The 20,987-nt window shown below is 39.0% G+C and overlaps 1 protein-coding gene across 23 annotated transcripts in view; it reads right to left on the bottom strand.

Annotated features, from left to right (window-relative positions):
- KIF1B (kinesin family member 1B) overlaps positions 1-20,987 on the bottom strand; it is a 119,355-nt gene that overhangs the window by 44,399 nt on the left and 53,969 nt on the right. For 10 of the 23 annotated variants that reach the window (XM_072426875.1, XM_072426869.1, XM_072426864.1 and 7 more), the window contains exons 5-17: positions 20,828-20,893; positions 15,471-15,649; positions 14,153-14,264; positions 12,875-12,952; positions 12,165-12,230; positions 11,907-11,924; positions 11,475-11,550; positions 10,644-10,722; positions 10,354-10,496; positions 9,731-9,766; positions 6,185-6,429; positions 4,822-4,901; positions 3,931-4,006 (exon numbers count right to left, since the gene is read on the bottom strand). In XM_072426875.1, coding sequence (XP_072282976.1) covers positions 3,931-4,006; positions 4,822-4,901; positions 6,185-6,429; positions 9,731-9,766; positions 10,354-10,496; positions 10,644-10,722; positions 11,475-11,550; positions 11,907-11,924; positions 12,165-12,230; positions 12,875-12,952; positions 14,153-14,264; positions 15,471-15,649; positions 20,828-20,893 — 1,254 coding nt within the window. The remainder of the gene's footprint in view (positions 1-3,930; positions 4,007-4,821; positions 4,902-6,184; positions 6,430-9,730; positions 9,767-10,353; positions 10,497-10,643; positions 10,723-11,474; positions 11,551-11,906; positions 11,925-12,164; positions 12,231-12,874; positions 12,953-14,152; positions 14,265-15,470; positions 15,650-20,827; positions 20,894-20,987) is intronic. The other 13 variants (XM_072426873.1, XM_072426876.1, XM_072426868.1 and 10 more) reach the window with 4 other exon arrangements.

Consider the following 20,987-nt stretch of genomic DNA (forward strand, 5'->3'; position numbering starts at 1 on the left):
GTACCTATTACACGAACATTCAGTGCTTACTCCTTATTAGCACTGCACAAGGCTTTAGGTTTTCTTTTTCTCCCTTTCAATAAAGATTTTGGGTAAAATTACCCTAAGATACAACTGCATAGCCACTGAAAGTTTATTAGATTCTCTTTAATAAACAAAATGCTAGGTTTAGAGATAAATACAGGACAAAGGAATTTGACACAGAGGGGATTATTATTTCATTTACAGACAAACTGGAAACCTTTCACTCAATGACTACCCATGAGACTATTAACTTTTATTCTAAGAGTACTAGCTAGTTCATCGTACAAACCTTTTTGGGGGAAAAGACCCCATTAGAGTCGGCAAACAGATCACATGGACTGGGGGAGAAGATCTGTTTGATATTTGCAAGAAGCAGAAAGCAATGAATGACAGATGAAAAAAGTGATCATCAACAAGTGAAATTTAAAGCATGAGCATGACAACTGTGAGTGGATCTACATAGCTCTACAAAAGATAACCTGGGTAATGGTATATTCAGGACTGGAGGAGCAGCAAAGTCAACTTATAAGGACTTTCAGTTCTGAAACAGTTTTGAAGGTTGATGTAGGAAAAGGTGAAAAGGCGTTCGCTTAAGCTTGAGACCCACCAAGCACTTCCTAAAGGCTGACTGGGTCAGTACACAAAGGTCCTTGAAGAAGCACCAGTTTTGTTTAAAAGTGAACCTGTGGCCAGACATCCAATAATTTATATATTTCTTTAAACAAAGCAAATTGGCTTTAAAATAAAGCTATCATTGACCTTTATAGCTGCAGTCGCTGTGCACCATTTCATCCAAAAAGCTCTGAGCTTTAATCAGAGTCTCACCAATTTAGATTTTATTAAAAAATGCCTACTCCGTCTTTATATTGGAAGGATGGAAGGCTGGCAATTCACCACTATGGGAAAAAGCAAGCTGAGATAAACTGCCTGAAATATTGACTAAAATTAGATTTTAGAGCTTCTATAGTGAACTTTGAAGGTGAACGGCTCCATACCATCTGCAGCTACAGAGATCTACAGTTTGCTTGTTAAGAATATGTACTTTATTGTTCATTTATTGAAATTTATTTAGTGCTCCAGATCAAAAGTAAAGTGGTCCAAACTTGTCAAGTTGTTGCAGAACCATAAGCCCCAATATGTCAGGACACCTTCTAATCTAGACTGATAAATACCAAACATGGGGACCTAGGCGATTCTAAGAGGAATTAATCAAATGACAAAATCAGTTACATATAGGGTCACATCTTTGAACATTTTCGTAGTAAAGGGGGGGTGACGTATCTCAGGTAGATGCTGAAAGACTGAATCCCCAGTGGCATTTTCTATAATATGGTATATTGTGTTGAGTTTTCTAGACCTTAATTCTCATATCAGACTTGAACTGCACTTAACATTAACATGAAGTCTCTTAATGTTGGATTGCTTAGAGCAGAAAAAGCAAAAAGAGTGCATTAAGTAGCATTGGCAGACTGATATAAGAGGCCAGTGGAAAGGAAATACAGTCTGGGAATACTGCACAATTTGGGGCAAAATCATCATTTGAAATCTAAGTTGATGTATTAAGGAACTGCAGTATAGAAGAATAGAGGAAAATTGATCTTCTACTGGAGGGCATATCTTTTTCAAAAGAGCATTATTCAAGCCAAAAGTAAAATTGCAGGCAATACATCTATCTGTAAATGTTTTTAATAATTAAAATTTTTGCTACAAAATTATTAAAATGTCTCCCTGTGTATGGCCAGCTTAGTATTTTAGCTTTGGGTAGATTCTGGCAGGTAGAATTACTTCTATAAAATATTTTAAGCTGGACAAGTTGCTACTGTAAAAAACGATGGCAATTTGTTTCTAATGTTACTTGGGTAGCATATATTATAGAGATTCTTTAACAGTTAGGGGGAGATGGTCCATTGGCGGTGAGGTTGTGGTGTGTTTACCGCTTCCTCGTGCCAGGGAACTGCAACATGTAGCGTCCCCTGTTGGCAGCTCCATAGTACCACTTTTGCTGCCACCTGACCAGCAATGTGATGTGAATGACTGAGCAGACTCATGTAGGATTGCTCGATCCTGAAGCAGGTCTGCCCCTGTCCTTATTGGGTAGGATTATTAAACTAATTTTTAGCTATTTTACCAGCATGACTTAACTACAAGTGTGGTTCTACCTTTAGGAAGCCAATGAGTAATTCACCATTCTCAGCATCTACCTATTGAATTTGGGTGAACTAATTCTGGATTTCTAATCTACTATCTGTTTAGAAGTGGGTTGCTAAAGGTCACTAATATGGCAATGAAAACACAGTCATTCATGAGCCTCAACCTTCTCCCGGTTAATTACAGATTCTATGAAAAACAGCCTAGTGAAATTAGGTCTAAAAAAATCTCAGTACATTATTGATATTCCTGTCCCCAATGGTAATTATTTAACCATTTAACAGGTAAATACCCAAAGGGATTGAAGTTTATTGCTGGCTCATGAACTAAGACGGCAGACAGACCTGATCAGTGGACAGAGAGTCAAAATATTCATCAAAGATCATGGATGAGATCTGGAGGAGAGGTGAGCATTGACAGTGAAATATACAGAAAGGAGACAGAACATTAGAGGAAATCCATAGAAGAGCAGGGAAGAGAGATTGCAGTGTGGATTGGGAGATGAAGGGGGAAAGGTCATTTTAACAAATTAATGGTACAGCAGACACATTTTCAGATGGAAACCACATTTGTGAAACAAAAAGATGCAAAATGATATGATACGTTGGTTCATTGTCACAACCACAAAAACTTTGAATTATATTTAAATAGTATAGTAGATTTACACTAAGGATGTGGTGTTTTCTTGTGTTACATGAAAGAAGGTATCCTCAATTTCACTCTGCATGGAAGCTAACTCCGTACTAGCTGAGGTAGCATGCAAACCTTTTTTTTAATTACCCGTGTTTCCCCGAAAATAAGACACTGTCTTATATTTTTTTTGGCTCCCAAAAACACACTAGGTCTTATTTTCAGGGGATGTCTTATTTTTCCATGAAGAAGACTACAGTACACATTTATTGTTGAAAGTCACTCATGATCACTCATGTTCCATTGATTGTCCCCTTCTGATCACTCTATACCATTGATTATCCCCTTCTGATCACTCTATGCCATTGATTATCCCCTTCTGATCACTCTATGCCATTGACTGTCCCCTTCTGATCACTATGAAATGACTGTCCCCTTCTGATCACTATGAAATGATTGTCCCCTTCTGATCACTATGAAATGATTGTCCCCTTCTGATCACTCTATTCCATTGACTCCATTGTCCCCTTCTGATCACTTACCCGTAATTAAGTGCAGGGATCTCCGTTAGGGCAGGGATCAGCAGCTTGCTTCCTTGTTCAGAATCGCGCGGGCAAGTGTGCAGGCTTTTTACTTTCAGTTTGGCTCAGGAATAGACACGCCCTGCAGCCAGCATCAAAGACAAACAGGCTGCAGCCAGCATCAAAGACACACAGGCTGCAGCCAGCATCAAAGACACACACGCTGCAGCCAGCATAAAGGACACACACGCAGGATCAGATATCTGGAGCTGTCTCGGTGAGTACTTTTTTAATTTACCGGTATGTATGCTTTTATTTTCTTTTTCTCCTAGGTCTTATTTTAGGGCAGGTTTACAAAATAGTACTAGGTCTTACTTTCGGGGTAGGTCTTATTTTCGGGGAAACAGGGTATTAGTTTTCTGCCATGCAGATAGTGTTTTGTCCATGATTTGGCCAAGACGTCAGTAATATAAGTGTGGATTTACCTAAGCCTGAAATGTAAGTACCTTTAGATCAAAGTTGATCACAGTGTGTACGAAACAGAGAGAAATGCTCTTTATCATAAAATTCTGCATCACCTACAATTTTTGAGAACCAAGTTTCTTACCTTTTTAGGAGAGAAAACACCCAATGTTCCTCCATCCTCTCGTATGGCAACACCCATCTCTGCCAGTAATGCCTCTCTGAAATTAAAAAGAAGTTGTACGTGTCATTTGATAAGACTGTGTGCTGCAATATTCTCCCCAGAATTGTTTTTGGGTAGGAAATGGTTTTAGGCAGGTGGTGGTCCCTGTATTGTGAAAAGTTCAGGTTGGTGCACCCAGCTAAAAAGGGCTGGGGAGAACACTGTGCTAAATGTGCCTGGTTATATACCTTGTACTTCCAGGTATGCAGATCATTTGACTCACTCCCCTTCCTTTCATAAGAACTGGTGCTTGGTCTTAAATTGGTCAGGTAACCAGAACCATAAAAGGGGCCAGAGAGAATTCTCAGCCCTGAGTTAGCTTCCATTTCTCATTCTTCTGATCTTACATGGAACATCCCTTCTGCACTCCCAGCAGTTGAAGAAAGTGGCAAGGAAAGAAAAGGGAGTGAGGATTTGCAATTTGGGAGGGCAGCAATAATGTAACTCTGCAATTCTTCTCAGAATCACCTTTTCTTGCACAAGTTATGATCTTTTATATGTATAGGATACATTTGGGGGTTCGAGCAAAGTTGATATTTGCACACTTTAAGCTCTTCGGGGTACCTAAGCTCTCTGAGCACACAGACAGAAAATGTTCATAGAAGATATAAATGCACTGGCACCATCAGATTCACGCAAACAAGGTGATGTACAAAGCGCATCAGCCAACTGACGCCAGTAACCCTTTGGCCAAGTGTAGTTGTCACATTAGTAAAATTTGACTCCTGACCGGTTGGTTTCCCAAAAGTACTGCATAGGGTCTGTGGTTTTTTGGCATAATTTAGGCAAAGCAAGTGATTTCTTATGCTGTACCTTTCCATGCGGATTGCTTCTGTTTTTCTAAGTTTTTCTTCCCAGGTTTCATTGAGCTCTGCAATAATTTTCTCTGATTCCTATAGGTTGGAGAAGAAACCAAAAAAGTTAGAAATTTGTTTTACACAAGTTTTCCACCTACTACAAACAGTCAGTATGCATTTGCACTATTGATATGGAATGAAAGAGCATGGGGTCTCAGCGATTATACTTTCTATTGAAATGCTTAGCTGATTAGGAAGCTTTCTATTAGGAAGCTTTCTATCAGTGTGGAATGCAAAAAAGATTTATTAGGAACAAGAATAAAGAATAACATTTTAAAACTGTGAAAGGTTATAATGTAAGAACAACATCAAGAAAGATTTCCTCATTTTGGATGCAACAGGGCAGGATATGGCTATCTAGGTCTGTAGTGGGATATCGCGCTACTTTCACCATGGACAAAAAAAATTTCTGTCAAGCTACTTGTGTCATGAATATATAAGTAAATGAATATATAAATATACATGATCTGGTAAATGTCTGTAAACTTAATGAAGACTGAGGCTGCAGTAAAAAACAAACAAAACAAATAAAAATATTTCACAAAGTAACATTTAACCTAATTTCTATTTCTCTGCGGTTCCATTACTGGCTTTCTGTGGAAGTCAGGTTGTATTTGGGTGTTCTGGTTCTTTATTTCCTGATGTCAGGCAGTGTGTGGCGTGATAGCAGTGCTGTGGAAACGGTCACAAGAATAGACCTATTCTTCGCCTCCTGCATACAAATGTAATGTGCTGCAGCCTGAGCCTCCTATAGGCCGCATACAATAGCATGACTGTCCAGACATAAAGACTGTGCACTGTCTGCATTGTACTTAGTTGGGTGGGGGAAACAGCAGGGCAGGGACGGGGGTCACGGTCAGCAACCCCCTTCTGCTAAACAGCTTGGAACTATATTTTAGTAAGCTCTGCTGTTTTTCAGATGTTTAAAATATTGCTGTATTGCAAGGCTTCTTCTGACTGTGATCCAAAGGCATAAACATAGCCACTGGTGCTAGCAGACTCCACATATAGCAATAAATGCTGCACGGTAATTAAAGCAAAGCATTCTGAATGGTCTGCGAATAATGCACTGATTGAGTTGCATTAAAATACTCCAACACATTCTGGGCCCATTTTCAGGGCTCTGCTGCCTAAACATCAGTAGCTCTATCAGCTTATATTGGTATCTGTGACTGTATTGTACTTCTGGTTCAGCGAACTACTGTTCAGTGAAAAATCTCCTTAACAATGACAATAAGGTAATTTAAAATCTAACACAGGTAAGCTAATAGGAAACCCTTGTGTCAGACAGACACAAATACCATCACAGCGGAGTTTACCTTAAGGCGTTCGATGGCTTCTTCTCCTCCTGGTGTAGACATAATCCTCTCCTGGATACTGGTCACTGAGTTCAGGCCCACCTGGCTACTAAGGGAGCAGGACGATGGGGAAGAGGCCAGCGAGCCCATGGAGGCTGTGGAGAAATGCCCAGGTCGTTGGTTTTCATTGGCTAGCAAGTATTTATTCTTAAGGTTCTGGTTGTCGTTGATATCTGACAAAGGAAGGCACGCCACAGAGGGGAGAGCTGGAAAGAAGGAAAGCCAGGGTGGAAAGGGAAGGGGAACAAGGAAAGAAGGAAAAGGAAAAGGCAGTGAGATAGGACAGAACGCTCACTCAACATCACACAACACAAGATGGCCACTGAAAATGGCCAATCAAAGCAGGAAAATGAACAGGAAACAAGAAAAGGGTAGTGATAGAGGAGGGGGCTAAATTTAATACCTAAAGGGGAAACTTTTCCTATTACCCGCAGCAACTTGTTGCTCCATTTAAAAGGAGAATCTGATTGCTATGGGAGACAAGAACTGTACTCTGCAAAACCTTTATTAAAGGTTTTAAATTAAATAGACAGGAGGAATCATTTGTCAATGTGTCTGAAAGAAGATCAGCTTGTGTTGGAGATAGAGAATGTCATAAGCCAAGTTCTCCATCTGAAAAAGCCAGTCGATTAACGGTCTCTCCCTTTTGCTTAACTTCAGAACTGAAACAAGCATGCAAAGTGACTTCAAAGAAGATTTAAAAAGTACTAAAGCCATTTTATGAGCGAAACCAAAAGGCATTTCAAGCCATATTTCTGAAACTTTTTTTTAAAGATAGTTATAGGCATGTGACAAATCTTGACATCTGGCCAAATTGGACCACAATTTTGTGGATACCTAGCCATCAAACCTATCCAATCTAAGCTTGTTAGTCATGCACAATCACATGGATTTTAACCCCCACCCTACCTTGGGAATCCAACAAGGATTTTTCTAGATGTAAAAAAAGTCTTTGTATGTAGTAGCCTTAACAGTGTCCTTCATTAAAAACTTTAACTCGTTGAGCATCATTTATAAAAGCTTTCCAAGACTGGAGAGGATACACTTTCATCAGTGAAGCTGGGTGATCCAGCAAACCTTGAAAGCATTTCTTAAAAGTCATTTGCTATTTGCTAGCAAATGTTTTCAATCCTGAACCTGATCTCTTTCAGGTTTGCTGGATCACCCAGGTTCACTAATGAAAGTGTATCCTCTCCAGTCTTGGAGAGCTTTAATAAATCTGGCCCATGTTTTTGAGGTTAGGACTATGGTCCACATTTTCTTGCACACTTTATAGGCTTACACATTACCAAATGCCTACAGGTTACCCTAGGACAACAAAGTTCTTTTAGACACTTTTGACAAATAAGGGTCCCTGTTTTGTGCTGCTTCTATGGCTAGTGCCAAATAGATATAAAATGCAGCAATATGTGATATAATGTCAATAATTGAGGACAAATGTACATCTAATCACATGACAGCAGTTAAGGAACAACAAGAGGGAGCGATGGGAACCTCCAACACAAAGTAAATGACTTTTATTTCAATTATTACTTGCACAAAACAGATTGGGAATAACTTGCATTGTGCCTACACGATATGACCACCTGAATCACCCAGCTACAATAGTCAGGGTGTCAGTGCTTTAGATTTTAAAGATCAACTGCCTCACTTTCAGGCAGTTATGATTACTGACCCAACACAGGATTATTTTCTTGGAATTTAAAACATTAACTTATCAAACATAGGTAAAATTTCAAGCAAATTAATAGTTTGGTTAAAAATACAGTTAATACAGGAGAAAATAAAGAACAAGGCAATAGGAAGCTGCACTAAGCAAAGAAAAATAATATATTTCAAAGTGATATGAAGCAAAGCCAAGGAGGAAGATTAAGGCAGCCGCACCTCCAGTCCTAAGGTATCGAACTGGCATATATTATGGTCATATGATCAAAGCCTGGGGAAGAACCTGAAAGCTTCACATGCATAGTCTGCCGGGCAGAGCCATTGTTACCCCCAAAGAATTTTTCGGCAAATGCAGAAGCAGATATGACTTTTCATAAGCTATGAAATCCCAGACAGAACCTAAGCTACTTTAAAACATTCTATGATCCTTCTCTGATGATGACTATTAAATGCTAAAGTTTGGGTTGAACTAAGTATTAACTATCCGGTATAGGGAGTTTTAAAATCATAATCTATTTAGAAGATAGGTGGTTGGGAAGGGAATCCTCATTGTGACCTGATGGACTGTCCACACCAATGTGTTTCCCATTTACATTGAGGAAAGTGTACAGACCTTTACTGTGCACAACAGAGCCAATTATTAGGTGGCATGTCATGCTTACATACAGGAAATTATAGACACATGTAAATGCAAAACAGCACAGTTGGTTTATAGTGATGCCCCCTTCATCTACCAGGATTATAGCTATGCCTCCTTTATCCCCACAATTGCAGTGATGCCCTTCTTCATCTCCCAGGGTTATAGTGACGCCCTTCATCTCCCAGTTTTATAGTGATGCCCCCTTCATCTTTATAGCTTTATAGTGATGCCGTCTTGGTCTCCCAGGTTTCTAGTGTTGCCCCCTTTGTCTCCCAAATTTATAGTGATGACTCCTTTGTCTCCCAAGTTTGCAGTGATGTCCCCTTCGTCTCTCAAGTTTATAGTGATGCATATTCATCTACCAGGCTTATTGTGATGCCTCCTTCATCTCCCAGGCATGCTGCTGTTATGGATTTACAAGATGTTGACACCAAGGTACATACAGCAACATTATTGGGGTGCACTTCAAATTACATTTAAAACCTGTTTACTTAATATATAATTGCATTAAGTGCTAGATTTACAATCATGCCTGGAGTTTGACTTTACGATTGCAGGTACTTTATCTATAGCCTGCAATTAAAATGCTGTTATTTTTTTTACAGTTTTCCCAGTCCTCCTGCAAAACCACACTAATATTTGCCGATCCTGCTAGTGAAGTCCACCTAACGCAGCTTACTCTGACTGGGTGGAAATTATTCTGCACTGCTCCAGAAATCAGCGCAAAGTTGCCGCCCCAGTGTAGTATCTCCCTGCTTGTACTATAGTGGGATAAGAACAGGTTGTAAATGATTCATATGCCTATAGTTTGTAAGTCAACAGTTGGCTGGATTGACAGCTCTGCCTCTGTTTATGAACCTTCCTCAGTATGAGCTGCAGTGTGTGGGAAGCCAAAACTAAAGAAGTTTGAGTCAGTCAAGGTAGGTAGGGAGCTGAGCATCACATAGTACTGGCATTCGGTACTGGTCTAGACTGTCATGGATGAGTTATTAGGTATAAGTTAGGAAGAGCAGTCATAATAAGCCAGTTGGTATTTTTTTACCGAACAGTGAATCCACAACAATACCTGTACAAGCAATAAATAGTACATCTAATAATGTCACCGTTCTGTCTGGGATTTACAAGCACCCTGAGCTGACATGCAAGATCCAGGCTTAAGCTGAAAGGCTGATGAGAGAAAAGGTTATCACAGATATACACACATTTCACTCCAGGAAAACTGTCCTCAATAGAATCAACTGACGGAAGGCAAGAGAAGGAGAAACACAAGATGGGATGAAGGTTTAGTATTGACAAACACTTCCTGATCTGATAAAAACTGATGAACAAAGAGTCAGGCGAATCTACACAAGGTTCTATGTAGTTTGTGAGATACAACTATGGTTCAAACACAAAAAAACTTTGTAAAGACTGCCATAGGTCGACATCATAATTTTCTGTAACAGAGCTTTAATACATAGAATAAATCGTTGGAAATAAGCCACAGATAAAATTACCATTTGGTGGTCATCAACTTACCTGCAACCCACTGCAATGTGCTGTAAATTAACCCATTGTAAACAAGGCTGAATTGACAATTTTACTGTCCCCCCACTTTCCGACAAGCAATGCTTTTCGTGAATTTCTTTCTATTTGTAATCGCTGAAGCTACTATAGAGAGAAATAGAAACTAGCTATGGCTAAACCAATACAATTCCCCTAAAAAAAAAAGCTTACAATAAAATACCCCTAAATTGCTATCCTTTCTGAAGTAAGCATTAGCATTTGATAACTAGATTAAAGCTATCGATACAAAACACTATCAGCTTCATCAGATTCTACTTACTGTCGATGATATCGCCCAGGCCCTGTGCCCTCAATAGTTCCTTCAAACGTGATACTTCATCCTTAAGTTCACGCACAAGTTTAGCGTTGGGATCTTCATTAATAATAGCGTTACATTTGATCTGTTTAGCACGATCTGCGTATCTGAAGGGGGAAAACATGTTCAAAATGAAAAATCGTTACAAGGTAAACTAAACCTGCAAATGGTTATTTATGGAAAGAAATAAAATGAAACTTAGTTTATAAAAACATTATTTTATGTTTTAATTCTGGAATTTTTTCAGTTTTCACCTTAGTGTACTGAGTGTTTCATCGTAGTTGATATCAGCTGGACTTAGAGCGGCCACCATGGCAGTACGGGAGTTTCCACCTGAAATAGAAAGCATATTATGACTATGGCGTTCCTATTGCTTCTTGCTCACGGCTATAGGAATATTGTTAAGATACTCTCTTTACCACAAACCCATTTTGGTGTGCAGTCTCAAAAAAGTGTGATTGTGCTCAGATTAAAGCATCCCTTTTTTTCAATATGGTACATACAGTTGCTAAAAAAAACTAAAAGTATTTATCCTCCTGAAGGTTCTATATTTAGTTTATAGACAATATTGGATTTTAGGTACCTCCATTTATTTTTTTATAAAGTAGGTTACAGTTAGGTTTAGATATAAAAACAAAAATCAGACTGCCCAGAAATATAAATTCAAGAGCAGAGTTCTAGTATGCAACTTTATATGGTTTATGTAAGTAATAACCTAAAGTACACAAGACATCATATGTACAAACATTGAACCAATCCAATCATAAACTCCCATATGTTGAAGAATTAGGATGATCCTGTGGTTCGCCCCATCCCCACCAATAATTACCAAGGCATAGTAATAAGGGCCAGAAGTCAATGATCTAGGACAGGGGCTTCCAACTCCAGTCCATAAGGGCAACACTGCCAAGACTTTTATATAGGCAGTCATTTTTGGACTCTTCGAAAACTACAGTTTACTAAAATTACTGCAGCCTTTAGAGAGCCTTATTCTAGAAAAAAGTTGGAATTTGCATCTTAAAGCACCTAATAATTTAGGGATTCTTAGGTATCCAATATGATCCCCCGTTCAACAAACATCATACCCAAATTTTCCCGCAGCAGCCAGGTAAGCACGGAATCTCGGTAGGGAATGAAATCTGTCTTTTTCTTCTTTTTACTCTACAAAAATACAAAAGATTATAAAATATTACTTTTTGAAGGAAAGTGAGGAAAGGTTCTGCATTTTGGTTTCCAGCTAGTAAGGAATGACAAGGAATTAGACTGCTAACAAGAAGTAATTAAATGTTTTACACCTTCCAGTGGGACAGCTAATTCATTTTGAGATTAGATTTTGTAGTGATGAAAATGGAAGTGACAGCAATGTTTGAGATGCAACTTGCTGATTACAATAATGGTTTTCAGAACCATAGAAGGGAGAGATGGCAAACCCAAAAATGACTGTCAACAAAAAAACATGGGAAATGAATTTACGCTGCTATGAAAGCTTGATGGTATATACCACCAGGAAGACCTACCTTGCTGGTGCAGTTATCCTGAAAGGACAGCAGGAATGAAAACAGAAATATGATACATCACAAGAGAACTGACTCAAATGCATCACTACTTCAATACAAATTCGTATTTCTTTTATATTGTAAAAGTTTAAAAACTTTAACATAAAAGCAATTATACATTTAATATTTATGGCGCTCACTCTACTTCTAAACAAAATAGGCCATATTAGGCAAGGATTAGGCAATAGAGATTTCTCTATATAATATAAGATGACTTACCACTTCTGCAAGAGCAGAGATGACTTTCCCCAGAGTGGTCAGAGATTTGTTGATATTTGCACCTTCCTGCAAACCAACGAAACCCAATCTGATTAGATCACAATAAAGATATACACATATAGTAATAAAGAGGATAAAACACTGTAAAGTGTGATGAATAAAAACAATTTTAATACATTAACAATGTAACAGGGCAAAGGAGATGTTCAAGGATAACACATGACATATATTAACTCTGCATAGTAAAGAATAATTCATCTACACGGTGGCCCAGAGATTAGTACCCTGGTCTTTGCAGCGCTGGGTCCCAGGTTCGAATCTCGACCAGGACAGTATGTGGTATGGAGTTTGCAGGTTCTCCCCGTGTAACGTGGGTTTCCTTCCACATTCCAAAAACATGCAGTTAGGATTCTTGACTTCACCTCAAAAGTCACCTTACACTGTATGATTGACATATGACTATGGTAGGGATTGTGACATTGCTATGGCATTGGATTGTGAGCACCTTTGAGGGACAGCTAGTGACATAACTATGGGCTTTGTAAAGCACTGCGTAATATGTTTGCGCTATATAAATACTATGTGTAATATTATTATAAAAATATAAGAAAAAAATTGTAGTGACAAATTAAGGATTCTAGGAACACCTAGGAAAAAGTTTTATCATTTAATAAATGTAAATAACATTTGTACTTGTAAGGAATACTCACTTTTAGCCGCGTTCCTTTTGCTCCTGTAGAATCGGCTCTTTCGCTCCCAGCCAAATCTACCAGGCTAATTTTACTGACCTGGGATTAAAAAGCATATTGTTTAAACAAGAGTCAGATCCTGTACAGAAATTGAGTGGAATTGACAAAATTGTGATATGGGGTTATATACAGGCTTTATAGGCAATACCAGGAAACTACAAATGGTTAAAATAATTTTTTAGGGATGTGTGCTTTAGTAATCTTTCTTTATTTCTGTGTATTCCCCTAACTACAACAATTTATTGTTTCACTTCTAGCTTTTAGCAAAAATAGAATGTAACACAATAACAGGGAAAGGGGATACAAGATAAACACCAGTGTATAAATTAGGCCACACAAAAATAAATCAAATGTTTTACTAAACTATTTTCCAGTGATAAAAAGCCACTGATTTTTTTTTTGGAAGAACAGGGTTGTCAGTCAACTTTTTTGGGGGCTGGCATTAGTTCTAAAAGGCAGCTGACTTCCAAAGAATAGTAAATGAAGAGATTTGTGCTTATCCCTGAACAATAATAATATAATGGAGCGCAGGAGGTCCATTGGACCTGATTTATTAAAGCTCTCCAAGGATGGAGAGGATACACTTCATCGTTAAAGCTCGGTGATCCAGCAAACCTGGAATGGACTTCTTCAAAGTATTCAAAAATTCAATCTATTACAGGTTTACTGGATCATCCAGGTTCACTGATAAAAGTGTAACCTCTCCAGCCTTGGAGAGCTTTAATAAATAAAGCAAACTGTATCTGAAACAGTGACAATAGGGGATGCAGGGAGATTTTAAAACATTTATTACTTTTATAAAAGCTCAGAATTAGTCCTATGATCATAAGCAAAGCTAAAAATTGACTGCATTACTTGTATTATTTGGCCATCCTTAGACAACCTTATACTGACATCTGCTTTCAGGTAAAAACAACAAGTATGCTAGGTGTAATAAATCACTATACATTCAACACTGCCAGACAAAGCAAACACAGATAAGAAATGTAGTTAATGATTAACTAGAAGATCAATATTTGTACATTAAAGACACACAATAAAAATGTGTAAGAATCTGAACAGTCTGTGTTGCCTATAGCACCTAATCAAGCACTGCTTTAAATTTTAGAAAAGCGTTATTAAAACAACAACAGTGTGAATTTGGTTGCTGAGAACAGTTTATGTGATAAAAGAGGCAATAAAAGTATGATCTCAAGGAGCAGAGAACCATCGGCCTTCCTGTTGACAACCACTGCTTACCTTCTCAGTGGAGAGGTTGGTCTCAGTGTCGAGTCTTTTTTGGGTAAAGACAATGGTAAAGACCGCATGGGAGCGACTGCTGGTCTCGTTCATGTTTGTGGCGGCCACCGTCCTACAGAAACAAACAGGAATTAAAATGTTACACATTCCTATAAAAGATTTTTATCATTTCATATTTAGCACTGACGTATTATGCAGCTCTTTTGTCATTAACTATCCCTCAGAGGAGCTCACAATCTAATGTCTCTGTCATAGTTTGTATTACCTGACTCTGCTTGAGTCACATTGAAGGGGAATCTGTGCAAGGAGTGGTTTTTAGAACTGCTGGGATAGTTTATTAATATTATCTTGTATTCATATAGAGTCAACATATTAGGCAGCGCTGTACAAAGTCCATAGTCATGTCACTAGCTGTCCCTCTAAAAAGCTCACAATCTAATTTCCCTACCTTAGCCATATGTCTTTAACACAGTCTAAGGTCAATTTGGGGGGAAGCCAAATAACCCAACTGCATGTTTTTGGAAAGTGGGAGGAAATTGCCTGGAGGAAACCCATGACAACACAGGGAGAACCTGCAAACTCCTTACAGATCGTGTCCTGGCCGAGATTCGAACCTAGGCAAAAGCCTAAGAGTGCTAACCACTGAGCCACCAAATTGCACCAGACCTTCTGGCCCTCACTACAGTTTGCAGATTCCCAACCCAAGCCTGGATCACAGAAGCTCAAAAACTGTTTCCTGTGTACACCTGCTCAGTTGTGAAATGGTAATGTCTGTATATAGTATTCTGACGCTGAAGCCTTAGTACTGTATGATTTTGGAATAAGGCTCCAAGCATTAGGGTAGAGTAAAAAAAAAAAAACAATTCTCCACTCTTGCACTAATAACCTGCACCTCAACACCTACCCAACCTTCCTTTAAGAATGAACCTGTAACTGTCTATCCTTACCTCCAGCCCTACACCAATATATCCTCACATACCAGCTAAAATGTAAAATTATCAGCCTTTAAATGGCTGTGGGACTTACCAGAAAACTGTTTAAAAAATTGAAAACACATTATATATGGCAATTTCGGATAAGTACACTACTTCAATGCGTTATGTTAACTCTAAGTGCACCAAGGACTCTTGGCATGGCACTTCAATGTTTGCATGGGTTTCCTCTGGGCATGTTGGGTTCCCTTCAAAAAATAGCTTTTGAATAAGTAGGGCCATTGGAGTATTAGAGAATTTGTCAATACTGTATAAAGACATGATAATGATAATAAAATTTTCTGAGTGACAATGAAAGTTTCATCAGCTATCTGTTCTTTTCTCACCTGGCCTTGTTTCCTGCATCCATCAGGTCGGCAATATCAGTGTATGAGGTGACGGCCAGCTTGGACAGATCTTCCACATAGGGTCCCAGCAGCGGGTGTTCCCTGACACGAAGGTTTCCTTTATTTTTGGGGTTCAGCAGGTCTCTGACTCGCTCACAGTAAATTTCCATGTAGCTAACCTGTAAATAGCACCACAGGAAGAAATGTGAACAGCATGCATGGTGGTGGCTTACTTTTTCAACTGAAGGCTAAAAACATTTTGTCCGAGGATTCTTGGTGATTTCTTACAAACTCTTTCTGGTTGTCATGGTGCGGACGTGATTAATTTAAAATTTATTTGGCAGCTACAGTGAATCATTAAAGTCTATCGTTGAAAAATTAAAATACCATATGATATTGTCTTTGAATAGTATTACAGCAGTTGTTGTTTTCTGTGTCCCTCAAACATAATTTTATTACCGGCTTATCCTGCCAGTAGTAAGTCAAATTTTCCAGTAAGAGTGGAAGGATTACCAAGTAATAAAACAAAGCAATGCTGTGTAAACATGAAACTATTAATTAAACTATTTAAAAAAAGTGTAAAAACAGCACAGGCTAAAACCGTACTGTTCCTTGCTGATCCAGTGGTTCCTTTTCATCCGCCTAAGATACCAAATGGCTGAAAATGGACTACTATTATTAAAAATATTATTAATAAACAGTATTTATATGGCGCCAACATATTACACAGCGCTGTACATTAAATAGGGGTAGCAAATGACAGACAGATACAGACAGTGACACAGGAGGAGGAGAGGACCCTGCCTCGAAGAGCTTACAATCTAAAAGGTAGGGGAAGTAGCACACAATAGAAGGGGGGATATGGAGTGGTAGGCGAGTACTGAGGGTTTGGGAGACAGAAGACGACGAGTAGGTGAGGTTGAAGTGTTGGGTTTTTAAGGGCTTTTTTAAAAGTGCAGAAAGTAGAAGCAAGAAAAATAGGACGAAGAAGACCATTCCAGAGACTTGGGGCAGCTCTACAATAGTCTTGTAGCCGTGCGTGTGATGAGGTTATGAGTGAGGAGAGCGGCTAGGGGGGAATTTTTCTATCAGCTCAGAAAGGTAAAGCTGGGTGCACACGTGCAATTATTGTCGTTGGAAAGAATCTTTCACGATCCTTTCCAACGACTAAGCACTGCACGATGCATGAACGAGTGCTGTACATACAGCACTGTTCTTCTCTATGGAGAGGGGAGAGCGAGTGAGCGGCATCCCGCTGCGCGCTGTCCCCCTTCCCTTCCATTAGGATCGTTCGTCGTCGAATCCGCCAGGACAGTCGTTCAGACGATGGACAAAGGGCGCTTTACACACACCAGATTCTCGTCCGATATCAGCCCTGAGTCGATTATCGGGCAAGAACCATTGGACATGTGTACGTAGCTTAGGTGGGACAAGAACTGTGGAGGGATTTGAAGGCAAAGCACAGGAGTGCTTTGATCTCTTCAATTTAGCTATTATGTATATGCATTTCCCAAGTGAGAATTGATGTACGCATGATTTCCCTAGACTATTCATCTGTATATTTTTCCAAACACAATAAGAGCTATGGAAAGCATTAATAAAGAAATGATGACATACATTGTTTCCAAAGGTATGTATATTGATTTGTTTTTGCACATATGATCTTTTGTTGAGTTGATGCTTTTATATATTTGTGATAATAATAATGCTGATTTTTAGATTTTTGAGTTGCCGATCATTCAATGTTTATGCACACTGCTAGGTTGCAGACGTTTCCTGATCCAGCACCTAATGCTTTCCTTTTTGCTTTATACTTGGTGTGATAAAATTATATTAGAGAAAAACAGAAAACGAAAAACCACTGTACTAGGTGACAGGCTGTATCATATCAATAATTTTTTGCCCATTTTCATGGATTGGTATTATTAAAAAAAGGACACATTTAATGGAAATACATTACAGAATGTTCTGTATGGCAATGTTACATACGATATCTATTTTTTAATAAACCTGCAGTTTAATATATTTGCAAGACACAAATACATTATTGTATCTGGAGGACCATACCTAGTGCCCAGTAATGTCAATGTACATATTTCTGTACAGCTGCTGCAGCTCTGGAGGAGTTCTCTATGTCTCAGTACTAGTACAGCCCAGAGTTAGTTTGGACCCCCTCCACTGCCATAGACACACAAATAATAACTGGCTTCATACAGCAGCCGGTGGCAGTTAATATCCAAAACATATAATCGGATTAAACAGCCCGGTGGGCTCAGAGTGTTTAAACAGGCAGCTTTGTGGAGAATTCACTTTTTATTTTCTCTGGCTGGGATGGAAGGCGTTTGGCTCTGGGCTCATATTAGAAATGGATGCATTAAAGTTTGAAAAGGAAGTTATGAATAATTCACAGTCAGTTCAGATCTGCAGATCATGGATATAATCATAACCAGCAGAGCGGGCAGACTGGGGCCTCCAGGATGGATAAACTGCATATGAACAAGACATAATAGAGAAGGCTGGAGGTTTATTACAGACACAGAGAAAATTTACTACACAAAAATTTAGCATCGGTATGGAAGAAATGCAACCTCAACATTCGGAAGATCACACCTATACCTGACATACTCTGTGCTGCTGGAGGACTATGCTCCATCCACACCCTCACTCCTATGACCTAATATATTCTGTGCTGCTGGAGGATTCCGCTTCATCCACAACATTATTTCTATAACCTGTGATTTCACTGTGCTGCTGGACGATTCTGCTTCTTTCACAACCTCACACCTATAACCTGGCATATTCTGTGGTGCTGGATGACTCTGCTTTATCCACAATTTTACACCTATAACCTGAAATATTCTGTGTTGCAGAGGATTCTGCTTCATCCACAACTTCACACCCATAACCTGGAATATTCTGTAATGCTGGATGACTCTGCTTCATCCACAACCTTACACCTTTCTCCTGACATACTCTGTGCTGCTGGAGGACTCTGCTTCATCCACACTCTCACACTAGTCTTCTGGCATGCTCTGTGCAAGGCAAAGAAAGATGTAGCTGCAAAGTGCAGAATCCCTAATTGCAAATCTTTAGTGTTGGGGGTCAAAACAACATGAAGCTCCACTTCTGACCCATTTCACCCAAAACAGGGCTTTTTTATAAGGGCCATGACCCACACCTTGTGATACTGCCTCTTGGCATACCTTGTGCTGCTGGAGGACTCCACACACAGTTGCATATTTATTACCTGGCATACTCTATGTGATGCCGACAGACCCTGCCTTATCAACCCTAAAATATCTTGTCCTGTAGGAATGAAGAAGACAGATACAAGGGGAAGGGGTGGCATTATAGCTTTTGGTAATCACCAAAAGTGGAACAACAGTGACCAGATTAAGTTTTCCAAAGTGTCTGCAGCAGAATGACTGGACGGGGAGAATTTGTGTCTATAAAAGACAAGAAGGTTGCTTGATACAGTCATTTTCAGCTTCATCTCACATCTATGGGTATTCTCCAGCATTGCTCTGTGCGGCTGGGAGATACCCGCTTCATTCACTTTCTTTCTTTGGCTACATTTTCTTTTTTTCATTAAAAGCCAATATGTTGCAGAAATATTTGAGTTTGCTTTGTAGCAAAATGCCTTTAGAGATGTTGATGAAGTCTTCTCAGCTGGATATTGATTTTAAAGGGAATCAATTCCCATAAAAAATGTATGATTACAATGCTGACAGTGCACTCTCCAATGCTGAACAGAGAGACCTTGCCTCATAACCAGGAGTTTGAGATCAACAAACTCTCTGCTATCCATCTATTGCAATGTGTCACTTTGACAGCTCCTGGGGGACCCACAGAATCCTTCAGAATCCCACAGAGCTTCAGCTCTCATTTGGAATGATAACGGCAGAAGAAGACAGACATGTTGTTTATATCGCACTGATTCAGCCGCCATGTTACGAATGCAACCTATAAAAGAACTGTAATGTGTAACTGAAAAGTGGCTTAATCTGAATACGTAATTATTCCTATTCTGTGTGTCATTGTACAGCAAATGCCTTGCAGTTTAGGATTTGGTTCAGGGTATCTGAGCTATTACATGTGTATGACAGAAAATTAAATTCCAAGGTTCGTTTAATAGCACTTGCAGATACAAAAAGGGAAAGCTAAAGTTTCTACTACACTAGCATTGATGTCTAAGGTTTAAAAAGTAATTACCAAAAGCAACCAAGTAGATTTTTTGTTTTCTAAACTGAATCAGAAAAAGAATAGTTGGAATCTGATCGGTTCCTATCAGAATTACTGCTTTAAAATTTGCCACCAAAATTGGTAAATGTCATGGCAAAGTATAGCAAACAAATTTGTTTCACATTGCTATGGGGGACCTTCTACATAGCTTAGGGAGTCACTGGGGGGATTCTGTCTGTTGGTGACAATGGTGTGCCCTAAAGCTGGGTTGATCACTAAGTACTAGAAATGGATTGAGCAGCTGACATTTTCTCATTGTGTTGAATCTGATGTGTGGCCTTTGCTATATCCACACCCAGGTTTATTGTGCTGTATAGAGAAAAAGTCCAGCCTCAGGTGAGCCCAATTTGTTTGAAGCTTATTATTTTCTAGCTTCAGTACCTTTATAGAATTGAACACAATGCAAAGGCCACAGTGTGTCGTTTATGCTTTTATTTGCAAATATATGCAGCAGAGACTCCTGCTTTTATTTTATGTTAGAAGCAGATTGAACAAGTCCTTTTGCTTGGCATGTCAGGCTGAGTGCTAGAGACTGCATGTAATTTTAGTATTTGTATTTTGCAGTATTTTATGGGACAGCTTGTCATCAGGATTAGGCATAGATCAGTCCAGGATGCAGAGGTATCTATGCAAGTCACCTGTCTGATCTTATAATGGTAACATGGCACACAGAGCAAGGAAAAAACAACCTAAGCACTAGATACATAAGCACTAGATATATATAACATAAGGGGTTTACCTGGTTCTTGCTAGATTAGCAAGAGGGGAATATGAGTGACTTTGACTAGTTGGCACTGATCACATCCATGACATCCAGCTTATTTTTCTTAACTTTTAAGCTAACACCCTGTAAGAGCTCCGGAAAGGGCAGCTTTCTCTGAGATTCACATGGCCACAGATTCTTTTCATCATTCGTCCCTTAGCTGCTGCAGCACTAAATCTGCAGGTAAAATCTACCCCCCAACTCCTATTTTAAATTTCTTTTATTATAAATAACAATCTGGACTTCTTGTAATAAAAAACATAACATTTACACTTATGGAACCCAGTGCTGCAAACTACGGTCACATCGTGCTAGCTGAAAATAAGAACAACATATCAGGTGAAGGACTCACCTCTACGGAGAAGGACACCTCATCGTCATTATTGTCATTGATTTTCTCAAAAAGGTCCTCGCACAGCTGGGGGAGGAAGAGATTACAGTAAAATGAATGAGGAATCAGTATAGATTGTAGTCAGATGACCTCAAAGAGCTAACAGCAGAGAATATATATA

This window comes from Pyxicephalus adspersus, chromosome 11, assembly GCF_032062135.1.
Source record: "Pyxicephalus adspersus chromosome 11, UCB_Pads_2.0, whole genome shotgun sequence".
In the NCBI taxonomy this organism is placed as follows: domain Eukaryota; kingdom Metazoa; phylum Chordata; class Amphibia; order Anura; family Pyxicephalidae; genus Pyxicephalus; species Pyxicephalus adspersus.